This window comes from Pan troglodytes, chromosome 15 (assembly GCF_028858775.2).
Source record: "Pan troglodytes isolate AG18354 chromosome 15, NHGRI_mPanTro3-v2.0_pri, whole genome shotgun sequence".
In the NCBI taxonomy this organism is placed as follows: domain Eukaryota; kingdom Metazoa; phylum Chordata; class Mammalia; order Primates; family Hominidae; genus Pan; species Pan troglodytes.
This window is the reverse complement of record NC_072413.2, coordinates 91,705,969-91,718,517: the sequence shown is the minus strand read 5'-3', so window position 1 is coordinate 91,718,517 and position 12,549 is coordinate 91,705,969. Positions and strand designations below refer to the sequence as shown.

The window sequence follows — 12,549 nt, the reverse complement described above, 5'->3', positions numbered from 1 at the left end:
CTGTTCACACACTGAAACCAGTAGGGTGCTATGTGGAAAGGAAAACAGTCTGTACTGTGGCCGTTCTCCATGCCAATAATTAGTGCTGGTCAAATTTGGATCAGGTAAATTTTGCTGAGATCTCCCTGCCCTCTGTTCTGCATTTGTGGCCATCACCTGGGGATGATGTGTGCTGTGGCAGAAGTTCATATGGGCAGTGGCTGGGAGCACAGTCCTTGGGGGTCTGATAGCCTGGGTCAAGTCCTGGCTCTGCCTCTTACTAGCTGCATGACCTTGGGCAAGTAGCTTTACTTCTCCAGGCTTAAACATAAGAATAAAAGGAATAATCAGTAACTTTTAACAAGTGCTTACCACGTGCTAGGTGTTGCCCTAAGCCCTTTTCTTGCATTCTTTCATCATCTCAACAGCCCTCTGAGGTAGAATGTGTGTCATTGTCCCCATTTTACAGATGAGGAAACACTAATATGGAAATCCCAGTGCCCCTAAGGTGGTAAGGGAAATATATCCACAGAAGGGCTGGCTCCAGCTCAGTGCCTTTCAGGGGCCTTTACATAGGTCAGAGGTCAGCACTCTTTTTCTGTAAAGGGCCAGATGGTAAATATTTTAGGCATTCTGAGTCATACGGTCTCTGTCGCAACTCTGCCTACTATTGTAGCACAAACTCAGCCCTACACAATATGTAAATGGCGAGTGTGACTGTTTCCACTAAAACTTTGCAAAAACAGGCTGTGGGCTCCATTGCACCTGTGAGTGGAGGGTGCTGACTCCTCTGCCTTAGGTGAATGGGTTCTCTTCCGACTTATTATTAGTGCCAATCTTGCTAAATTTCCATAAGTCCCCTCTCTTCCTTTTTTCTTCTAAGTGCCTGAGCCCAACTGGTTGGAAGCTTTTGGTCCCCTCTCTTCCTTTTTTTCATCGAAGTGCCTGAGCCCGACTTGTTGGAGGGTGGACATGAGGTTGCGGAAGAAGATGAGGACACTGGCAATGGCGGGTGCAGCATAGGCTGGGGGAAGCTCGCTAGTTTCCATCAGCCAGTGAAGTGGCAGGGTGCCAGCAGGGACAGCATTTGGGTCAGTTTGGCAGGGAAAAGGGTCCTGGTTCTCAAGAGCAAGGAGAGAGATTTGCCTGGGAGTGACCAAGACTCTAGGTCAAGGAAACAGGTCCAGACAGTTGGAAGCATTAAATGGGGGCCCCAGTCAAGAGTGCAAGGTTAAGGGTTCGTCTGCAGCTTGGGGAAGATGCAAACACACAGAAAAGTTCAGGCAGAAGTCCATTCAAAGAACTGGGCAAAGAAGAGGGAGTGGGAGAAGAAGGTGTGGGTAACTTTGGACCTTGTCTACTGGTAGGATGGGGCCACTAAGATCCTGGCTGCCTGGGGCAGGGTGGGCTCAGGACTAGCCAAGAGCCAGGCCTGCAGCTGAGCCCAGATGAGGATGTCAGTAGAAATCCTCACAGGGGAAGCAGCCAGAGCCTCCTCCTCCTCCAGGAACCGATGCAAAAAAAGAGAATGTCACATGCAAAGCTCATGGTGCCCATGGGGAGCTCAAGAAAGGCCTGTTGCTTAACTGAATCCATTCCATTCGATAGACATTAATTAAACATGTACTGTGTGCCAAACCATGAGGAGACAGAGATAGCACATATGCTCAAAGCTGTCACTGTTTACAAGTGAGATAATCAAATGCACAACTTGACTGTGAGACAAAATGTTCACGGAAGCTCAGCCAAGCATGACTGAGACGGAGAAGGGTTCTGTCCAGGGAGAGGCCTTTCAGAAGAGTTTGTTAGCCAGATACGAAGAATGATCACTTCTGTACTCTCCATACTGAGCCTGAATGGTCCTCTGCAATTTGTATAAGGATGAAGATTTGAAGATCGCTCTTTCTAGAACTCATATGAACAATTAAACATCTGAGGGCTTGTTTTCCTCTGAGAAGCATTAAGATCGCAGAGCTCCCAGAAGAAAAAGGAAGCCTCTTAATAACAAACATTAAAAAAAAAGGTCTTTTGCCCTCAGGGTCCTTCCTAGAGGTGGACTTCAAACAAATTGTGTATTCCTCTCATCAAATGGCCAGAAAGAAAGCCTTTTCTTATTCATAATTTCAGTTTTAAGAGAAGTTAGAAGCTGTAGAACTTTAGAAGGAATGGTTGTCAGGAACTAAACTCTAGCTCTATAAACTGGTTTTAAAAAACCCCAGGCTCACAAAGATAATAAAAAATGTATTTAATAGCATGTCAATATACAGTTTAAATGTGTAGTAAGTCTTCTGTTAGTCAGTGCATTACAGGGATAAAGAGGAGGAATTTCATTTGGAATGCACAGTCCAACGCTAGGTATAGGTGCGGAGAAATCTTGGTGCTCTTACACTATTAAAATTCCGTTTTATGAAACATCACTCCAGGTGCAGGGCACTGTGCCAGTGAAGGACTCATCTGGTCCGGTGTGCAAGCTACAGTTTTCAATTAAATTGTATACAAGTATTAACAAAAGAATAAAATTTATTATTCACAAAACTAAAGTGGTTATCATAAAGCTTACAAGAGAGTACAGCCTAGAACTAATGAGTTGAAAAACTAGTTTTAAAAATAATAAAACTTACTGGACAGTTTTGGAAAATGATATTATAAAACAACGAAAACAATTGGCACAGTTTAACCACCTAATTTCTAAGTGCACTTTGTAATGTTCCTTGCAAGCTGCCACTTTTCCCAGGATAAAGACAAAAAGCTTCAGTCAGGTGTCACTGGCTTATGGTGACGGTTTTTTTTATTGCATTGCCAAGAGTGGATTTTAAGAAAAAACACTACAAAGGTTTCAAAAACCCTATTTATTCTCTATCATCAAAAATAGCAACAGGGGGACTTATACAACTTTTCTGTGAGTACCCACCAGTCTATTTTTTTTTCTTAAAAAAAATAGAAGTTAGTTAAAGAAAAATGATTTGGTTTTTAAAAAATAATGTAAGGAAACACTTAATCAGATAGCCCAAGGAGTCATCAGAAATATGTGTAGCAAGAAAGCTTCATTTTCGGCCCTCTCTGGCCTTTGCACATCTTTTACTAAACTAGAAAGAGAATGTACAGTACCAATATGTTCCCCAACCTGCTTGGATCAAATTGTTTGTTTTTAAACCCATTATTGCTAAACCAGAGTGTTGACACTGAGCGCCGAGGAGTCCACTCATAGAGGATAAAATTGAGAGGCTGCTTCCGAGGACTGGATCTCCACCTGGGCCATTTTGAACTGAGTGCACTGCAACCACTTTCGGAGGGCTGCCAGGCCAGCACTGCTCTGGCCCGAGCCCGGCAGCGTCCTTAGGCTGTGGTGGTTCACGTGGTTCTGAATAGCCTGGAGGCGAAGCTGGAGTCCCGCAGATAAGTGCTGTCGAAAAAGGGCAAGAGGTTTTAGTTTATTTCTTTTCACGGGCAACCCAGGGAGTGTCGACCCGGGCGGCTTCTTGCAGGCAGAATTTAGGCTTGGCTCAAGGGTCGTCTGGCCTGAAGAAGGCAAACTCTCTACTCTGGCAGTGCCCAGGGCGGGGGATCGCACCGTGTTTTCTAGAGTCGTCCTGGCCCAAACCCATCATAATAATGACATGCTCACCTTGACGGACTCACTGCAATGAAAACATAAAGCCGCCACACCAGTGCTGGGCTAACACATAAACTTGGCCCCAGTGAACTGTTTACGACAGGGACCTGGTGTGGTGGTGAAGTGCCCGGGTTCTGCTGTCAGGATCCCTGTGTTCAAAGCCTGGCTCTTCTATAGGCGACTTTGGGAACAAGGTTTATTGGTCTGTGTTTGGGTTTTCTCATGGGTAAAGGGGGGATAGTGACACTTACTCAGGGGGTTTGTGTAGGACAAATGGGTTAAAAAAGTGCTCAGAACAGAACTTGGCACATGAAGAAGCTAGGATGATAGCTTCTCTTCTTTCTCCAAGCTTCTTAGGGAGTTCTGTCGGCCTGCTCCTGGCCATCTGGGCAATCGCCACAGATTGCCATAAAGCCGGGAAAGGGATAAGAGAGGCAATTTAAAATGCTTCAAGCTGAGAGTGCAAGAAACTCTCTTTTCACAGAAAAAACTAGTACCGAGAGGCAGTTTTCAGCAGTGCCCATGCCCCCGATGGCTGCCACAAATAGCACCAAGGCCGTAATCAGGACTCAAAGGCTGTGGTCATTGTTGACAGCCGCATTTTTCTCTTTTGGTGTCTGGGTACCCTGAGTTCATACCGCTTTCCTTCCACTAGCATCCCTCCCCAACTCGGAGAAGAAACCCAGCAAAAAACTTTCCAGCTTTTCCTCCCATCCCCCTGACACTCTTAGTGCTACAGACAGGACCCGGTTTGGATGGAGCAGGCAGCTGGCTTTGCCATCTTAAGTCACACCCAGTAACTCTGTTTGCTGGTCATAGAGTATGTTTGCCCCTACAATGACAAAGCACCAGTCAAGGCAAAGCCTGGGGCTGGGAAATATATTCAGGCGGGATCTCCTCTTTTAGGCTGTGGGGCCCTGACCAAGTCACTCTTCCTTTTGGTCCTAAATTTCTTCATATATAAAATGAGGCAGTAGGTTCCTTGTAGCTCAATCCTATCATTTATTCGAGGTTGTCCTGTCATAACAGAATTCTTCTCATGATAGAAAATCCATTTTAGCAACCAGGACACATCACTGAATGTGCCTAGGTATCCTCCAAGGGGTCGGTATGCTATTCTTTTTTTTTTTTTTTTTTTGAGAGACTGGGTCTTGCTCTGTCTATATATACACGATCTTGTTATCTGCAAATAGTGACAGTTTATTTTTTCATTTCCAATTTATATTTCTTTGATTTCTTTTTTTAAAATAGAGACAGGGTCTCACTCTGTTGCCTAAGCTGGAGCGCAGTGGCAGGATCATAGCTCACTGTAGCCTCGAACTCCTGGGCTTCCAAGTGATCCTCCCACCTCAGCCTCCTAAGTAGCTAGAACCACAGGTGCATGCCACCACAGCCAGTTAAATTTTTATTCTTTTGCAGAGATGGGGTCTCGCTATGTTGCCCAGGCTGATCTCCAACTTCTGGCCTCAAGCAAACCTCCCACGTTGGCCTCTCAAAGTGCTGGGATTACAGACAGAAGCCATTGCACCCGGCCTCGGCCTGTACTCTCATCAGTGGATTGAGGCTTGCTCAGACCCTGGGATACCGCCCTCCACCTGCATCCTCACCAACCTCAAGCAGTAGGACAATGGTTCCTGCTGCCACCCCCTGCCTGCAGAGCCCTTACCTGGCCCACAGGTCTCCTGCATTATCAGCCCTCTAAGGCCAGGAGCAGGTTGAATTCATCCTTCTCCATAGTAAATGGAGCACCAACAATCCCTAGGAACATTATACGTTCTCTGCAGGAAACCAAGCTTCCAGTCAGCCCAGGGAGTGACTTACCTTGATATTTGACTGAATCATTGGCAACCACATAGGTATCAGCTGTATAGAGAAAGACAAAAGCTTCATTATTAGTGTCCTCTATTCTCCCACAAAGCTTCGCTCATTGCAAGGGAAAACAGGCCACATTGAATCCCTTTCACATCGCGCACGGATGTGGGCCCTGCTGCAGGGCTACCCGTTATCAGCAAAATGTCTTTCTGAGGCCAAACCCCGCTGAGCCAGTGGCATTTGGAGGTTAATAAGCGCCCCATGAGTGCCTGAGATACACACTTTAGAGTAAATGACTGATTGTCTCTCGAAAGCTACCAAGCACAGGAAATTAAATGTGTATTTATTTAATTAAATCCTCACTTTCTTGAAATAGAATTTCCTCCACAGGATCTTTAGAACTGAGTGTCTGAGTGGAATGGCGACTCTATCTGCCTGTAGTCATTAAGAAAATATCTCTGGTCAGTGGATGGAACACTTAAGTGAGCGAGAAAGACCACTCCAAGATGCCTGGCTGCGATCTGGAAGGTGTAATACAGCGAGACTGAGCCGGGTGTCTGCGGAGTGTGGGAGCACACACAGCCAAGCAGCAAGTCCCTGCTGGAGAACCCTGGCCCTCTGCTGCCTCTCTGACAGGCCCTCAACCCCTCTGATGTGGTCCTTCCTGGGAGGAGGTCATAGGTGCCCTGGCCTGAGGACCTCCAGAAGCTGCTCCTTCTCTCTGCTTTGGGCCCTCCTCCGTGTTTCAGTCCTTTAAAATCTAAGTAAATATTCATGGCCTTGTGCATCCAGAAGTCGGAGACAGAATATGGCATTCCTCAAACTGTGTCCCATGGCACTCTAATTTGGAGAGCTTTTAAATGGTGGAGGGGGACTCCGATCCAATAGGTTTGGAAATGTTAGTTTCTGTATTTCAGTACTTCTCAGATCTTTAATACACCAATATGCATCATATCATTTCACTCCATATTCCTTCCAACCCTCCACTCAAATAAAGGAGTAGTGTTGTCATGGATTGAATTGTGCCCCATTAAAATCTATATTGAGGTCCTAATCTGCACTGCATCACAATGTGACCTTATTTGGAAATGGGATTGTTGAATATGTAAATTAGTTAAGATGGGGTCATACTTGAGTAGGGTGAGCCCCTAATCCAATATAACTGGTGTCCTTATAAAAAGGGGAGTTTAGACACATACACACAAACACACAGAAAGCATGCTATGTGAAGATGAAGACAGGGACCTACAAGCCAAGGAACCCCAAAGACCCAGCAAACCACCAGAAGCTAGGAGACAGGTCTGGAACAAATTCTCTCTCCAATCCCTTAAAAGAAACCAACCCTGCCGACACCTTGATCTCAGCCTTCTGGTCTCCAGAACTTCCAGGGAATACATTTCTGTTGATTGAACCACCCAGACTGTAATACCTTGGTAGTCCTGGGAAGCCAGAACAAGGGCATTCCAGGAAGCAGAGAGAAGGCATGGCGAAGCTCATTGGTGGGAGTGTGCAGAGAGTCGGGGAGGGGAGACAGTCACGTGATGCTGACATGTGAGGCTCTTAGAAAACAGCCATGAAAAACAAGTTTAGAAAAGCACAGGCCAGGCCTTCACACCCTTAGCCCACCAGATGGCCCTAAATGCCAAATTAGGGGATCTGAATTTTATTCCAAATTCAATACAACTTCCAAAGAGGGGATGCTCTATTCACCATGAGCAGAACAGTGCTCCAGACAGATCACTGTGGCAGCAGCCTGCAGATTAGGGTGAAGAAGGAGGCAGGGAATGGAGGCAAGAGCCACTGTGGAGGTTGCCTCAATGGTCCAGAGAAGACCAGGGACAGTTTCTGGGGATGGGGAAGGATTCCGCCTGCAGAGACAAATCTTGAGGATCTGAGGATGAGTCTGCTCTTTCAAGTGAGGAAAAGGTCAAAGAAGAGGTAGAGGTTTCTAACCTGGGCAAACTGGGAGACACTGATGTAATGAACAAAACCAAAGAAGAAGGAGAGCTTTTTGGGATGGGGGACAGTATGTGAATGACCTCAGAGTTCAAAGTTAGTCATAGCCATAAGCTGCTGGTTTCATTGAATTCATCACATTTTCTTTAAAATGAACTTGGTGAAGTGATAAGCTGCATTTCTCTCCCTGTTTTTGTTCCCAAGGCTAAATCTGGCTGTTGTTTGACTTTTAACATTCTGTTGATGTATATAATTCGTTAATTTGACTTCTATTGACATTTACTCCTAAACATTCCTAAACGTAGTGTTTCTGTTGCAGCTAGCTAACACTTGGTCTCTAACATGAATACTGTGTTTATCAATGGAGTATGGTGTGTATCAGAAAATGTAATGAGACTAAAGCTGAAAATATCAGAAGATGCCACCCTCTCCATGCCTCCCCCCTCCCCCAACCCTCATAACAAAACTGTGGGATTACAAAGATTGGTACCAGATAAGGCTGTGCCCTCTGACCCTTGCTAGGACTGGCTCCTCTAGACATTCTGAATGGAAAAAAATATTTATCTAGTCTAACTGTCTCCCCCTATAATTTCTGCACAGCAAAAAGCAAGCCCTGGAGGGTCCTGATGCTACAGACTTTGTTGACCTTTGACTATTTAATACAGAAGTTGGCCCATATGCCTCTTGATATTTGGGAAAACCCAAACTAACCTCCTGTTAAGAATTGTGAGGGACTTGAGAAGAGTAGGGTCAGGGAGTACTGAGTACCCTGTCCCTGGGTGGATACCTTTCCCAGTGCTGCCACTGTGGCTAAGCGTCCATGTGAAGCAAGCAAGGGGAATAGTGATGTTGGTCTAAAAGGGTTTTTATTATTTCCCCATTGATGTAATCTATGACCATGTGATTCTAAAATATACCTGCAAGGGACCTTCAGGTTTGTGATTTGCAAATCACGTGACTAAAGGTATCCAGTTAAAGCTCATCATTATTGATGACATTATATAACCCAGCCATCATCCTATTTCAGAAATGTTAATTTGACTTATTGAATAACTTTCATTTTCATTCTCTTTTGCTAGTGGTTCCTACAAATCTGTCAGTAAGAATTAGATGTGATTTATTTTGGGCTCTGCAATGTTATGATGGAGTAAAGTTGGTTGGGCTTTTTTTTCTCCCCCCTCTTCAGAAACAATATCTTGAAAACTGAAGGACATTTAAAAAATAGGTTTTCACAAGAATAAAAGTGATACCCTTCCTCTTATCTTGGTTCATGCTACAGAACAAATGGAAGACTTCCTGCCTGGTTGGACTGTACTCATTTCAATCCTGCTTATTCCAGCCCTCAAAATTAAAATTGGTGATGAAACTTTCTCTTTCAGCCAAGATGGAGTAACAAAGACCAGATTTACCCTCCTGCCTGGAACAACTAAAAATCCAGACAAACTATAAAAAACAATGTTTTTCAGGTATTGAGCATCAAGAAATGCAGGACAGAGATCACTGAGGGAAAGGAAACAAACCAGGTGAGTCCTGCAGGTATTCCAGCTCACTGCCTAGAGAGAGTTTTCAGGCAGTAGCACTGGCAGCAGGAATGCAGGTGGAGCCTGGCAGTCTTCCTGAGTGAGGAGAGGTAGCCAGGAGCCCTGGGAGGTCAAAGTGACTACAGTTTTCAAGGTAGAGTACTGGACAGGAGAGATCTACAGAGAGAGAGACAACTCCAAAGATCTGAAAAGGGATCCCCCTGAGTCTTCAGCTGAGTGCTGACCAGTACATGCAAGTTATAAAAACTACCCAACACTGGAGAAAAAACGACCCGAAAATCTTAGAAGGAAAAAAATCCCCTGGTGATTATATAGGGCCAAGAATATTTTGTGTTCCTATTAGGCAGAGTGGAAAAATCTTATAACTCATAGAACATCATGAGAGTACTGATAAGGATAGTGGTATACAGCAGCAGCAGTGAAGAACTACGTGCCCTACAAAAATTGCTGCTCTGATCAATACCTAACAAAGCTTAAATGTTAGCCTCAGAAGGATAAAGATATTTGTAAGTTATGTAACTATGTCACAGAATACAGCTTAAGAATATTTTATATGAATATAAAAATATCCATCACCCAAGAAAGTCAAATTAACAATGTCAAGAATACAATAAAAAAATTACCAGGCATGCTAAGAAACAACAACAACAAAAGAAACACACGAATGAGGAGAAAAATCCATTAACAGAAAATAAAACAAAAATGACACAGATAACAGAACTAATAGACAAGGACATTAAAACAGTTATGATACCTATATTCAATATGGTCAAGAAGGTAGAAGAAAGATTGGGCATGTTGAGTAGAGGCACTGAATAAAATATTTGAAGAAACAATGGCTGATATTTTTCCAAATCTAATGAAAATTAGAAATCCAGAGATTCAAGAAGCTCACCAAACCCAAGCACCAGAAATATGAAGAAAACTCTACCAAGGCATAGCATCATCAAATTGCTTAACCACAGTGGCAAAGACAACAGAGGAAAAAAGACATATCACATACAGACAAAAAAGATAAGAATGACAGATTTCTTGTTGGAAACAATATAAGCAAAAAGACAATGGAGGAGCAATATCTTTAAAGTATTGAAAAAAAAAAAAAAAACCTCCGAAACCATCCATCTAGAATTCAATACCCAGTGAAACTGTCTTTCAAAATTGAAAGCAAAATAAAGCTTCTGAAACATACAAAACCTAAAACAATTAATCACCAGCTGACCTGCACAGGAGACTTTACAGAAAATCCTTTGGGCAGAAGGAAAGATGAAAGATGAATGTTTAGATCTATAGAATGAAATGAAGAGCACTAAAATGGCAAATATAAATATGGCAATTATAGCAAATATAACTGAACATAAAACTTATTTAAAATCTCTTTAAGAGATAGTCAACTGTTTAAAGCAAAAATAATAATGTATGATTTGCTTTATAAAATATATAGAAAATGTATGACAATAATAGCACAAAGTCAGGAGGTGGGAAATGGAGGTATATTATTGTACAGTTCTTATACAATATATGAGGTGGTATAATATTCCTTGAAGGCAGACTGTGATTAAAAATATATACTATAAACTCTGAATCAACCACTAACACAACAACAAAGACATACAGCTAAAAGATAATTAAAAAACACACTTCTAAACAACTTAAGGGGCAAAGAAGAAACCAAACTGGAAATTAACATTTTGATCTGAATGGAAATGAGAATCTCTCAAAATCTGGGGGAAAGCAGCTAAAACAGTATTGAAAGGAAATTTAGAGCACTAAATGCTGATGTTTGAAAAGAAGGAAGTTCTCAAGTTAATTATCTTAGTTGCCATCTCAGTTTATCTTAATTAGACAAAGAAAAGGAAATTATATCCAAAATTTAATCATAAAAACCTTAATCCAAAAGAAGGCACAAAAAGAGAGGACAGGAGACAAAGAACAGATGTGAAATATAGAAAACAAGCAGTAAGATAATAGATTTAAACCCAACAATATCACAAAACACATTAAATGAAAATGATCTAAAAACCTCAATCAAAAGGAAGAGACTGTCAGATTGCATTTTTTTTAAAAGCAACATCCAACTTTATGCTGCTTATAAGAAATGCAGTTTAAATACAAAAACATAGATAGGTTAAAAGTAAAAAGATGAAAAAATATGTACCATCCTATCATTAGTCAAAAGAAAGCTGGACTGTTTTATTAGTAAATATTACCAAAGATGGATAATATTTAGTAATTTGATATAGCAAAAGTCAACACTGTTCAAGTGCAGTGGTGCAATAATACATATATAGTAAATGGTACATATTTAAAACACCCAGTTTGATAAGTCTTGACTTACATTATGCCATGCACCACAATCAAGATAACGAACATATCTATCACCTCCAAGTTTTTTCAGCCTGAGCACGGTGGCTTATGTCTGTCATCCCAGCACTTTGGGAGGCCAAGGTGGGCAGATCCCTTGAGGTCAGGAGTTCAAGACCAGCCTGGCCAACACGGTGAAACCCCGTCTCTACTAAAAATACAAAAATTAGCTGGGCATGGCGGTGGGCACCTGTGGTCCCAGGTACTCAGGAGACTGAAGCACGAGAATTGCTTGAACCCGGGAGGCAGAGGTGGTGGCAAGCCAAGATCGCACCACTGCACTCCAGCCTGGGTGACAGAGCAAGACCTGATCTCAAAAACAAACAAACAAACAAACAAACAAAACTAAACTAAACTAAAAATATTACCAAAGATGAAGAGGGACATTTTATAATTTCAATTCATTAGGAAAATATAGCAATCCTAAAGACTTATAAGCCTAATAACAGAGCTTCATAATACATTAAGCAAAAATAAATCCACATTCAGAGATATTTCAATACCCCTTTCTCAATAATTGATAGAATAAGTTGACAGACATAACAAGAAGGACATAGAAGACTTGAGCAATACAATCAAAAACTTTGAACTAACTTACTTAGGAAACTCCAAGCAACAACAGCAGAAGACACATTCTTTATGAAGATACACAATATTCTGGGCCATAAAGCAAGTCTCAATAATTTAAAATGAATCAAATTATATAAAGTATATTCTCTGATACATTAGAACTACAAATCCATAACAGAAAAATCTCTGGAAATCTTTAAATATTTGGAAGTAAAACAATATAGTTCTAAATAATCAATGCCAGAAAGAAAGCAAAAGAGAAGTTAGAAAGTATTTTGAACTGAATAAAAATGAGAACACAACATGCCAAATTGTTGGATGCAGCTAAACCAGTGCTTAGAGGAAAATTTATAGCACTAATCACTTATATTAGAAAAGAAAAGTCTCAAATCATTGTGCTCTACCTCAGCCTCCCAAGTAGCTAGAACTACAGGCATGTGCTACCATACCCAGCTAATTAAAAAAATCTTTTTTTTGCAGGGTAGAGACTGGGTCTCAATATGCTGCCAGGCTGTCCAGGCTGGTCTTGAACTCCTTGTCCCAAGCAATCCTCCCTCCTTGGCCCTCCAAAGCACTAGGATTACAGGCATGAGCCACTGTGTCCACCCCCTAACAATCTTTTTGTAGAAATTGACAAACCAATTTTAAAATTTATCTCGAACGGCAAATGACCTAGAATAGCCAAACAACTTTGAAAAAGATGAATGAATTTAGAAG

The 12,549-nt window shown here is 42.0% G+C and overlaps 1 protein-coding gene across 19 annotated transcripts in view; it reads right to left on the bottom strand.

The window, feature by feature from the left end:
* Positions 1–2,207: 2,207 nt before the first annotated feature.
* Positions 2,208–12,549, bottom strand: part of UNC79 (unc-79 homolog, NALCN channel complex subunit) — a 374,208-nt gene continuing 363,866 nt past the window's right edge. For all 19 annotated transcript variants that reach the window (XM_063793093.1, XM_054666247.2, XM_054666242.2 and 16 more), the window contains 2 exons: positions 5,414–5,455; positions 2,208–3,382 (listed from right to left, as the gene is read on the bottom strand). In XM_063793093.1, coding sequence (XP_063649163.1) covers positions 3,182–3,382; positions 5,414–5,455 — 243 coding nt within the window. In that variant the 3' untranslated portion in view covers positions 2,208–3,181. The remainder of the gene's footprint in view (positions 3,383–5,413; positions 5,456–12,549) is intronic.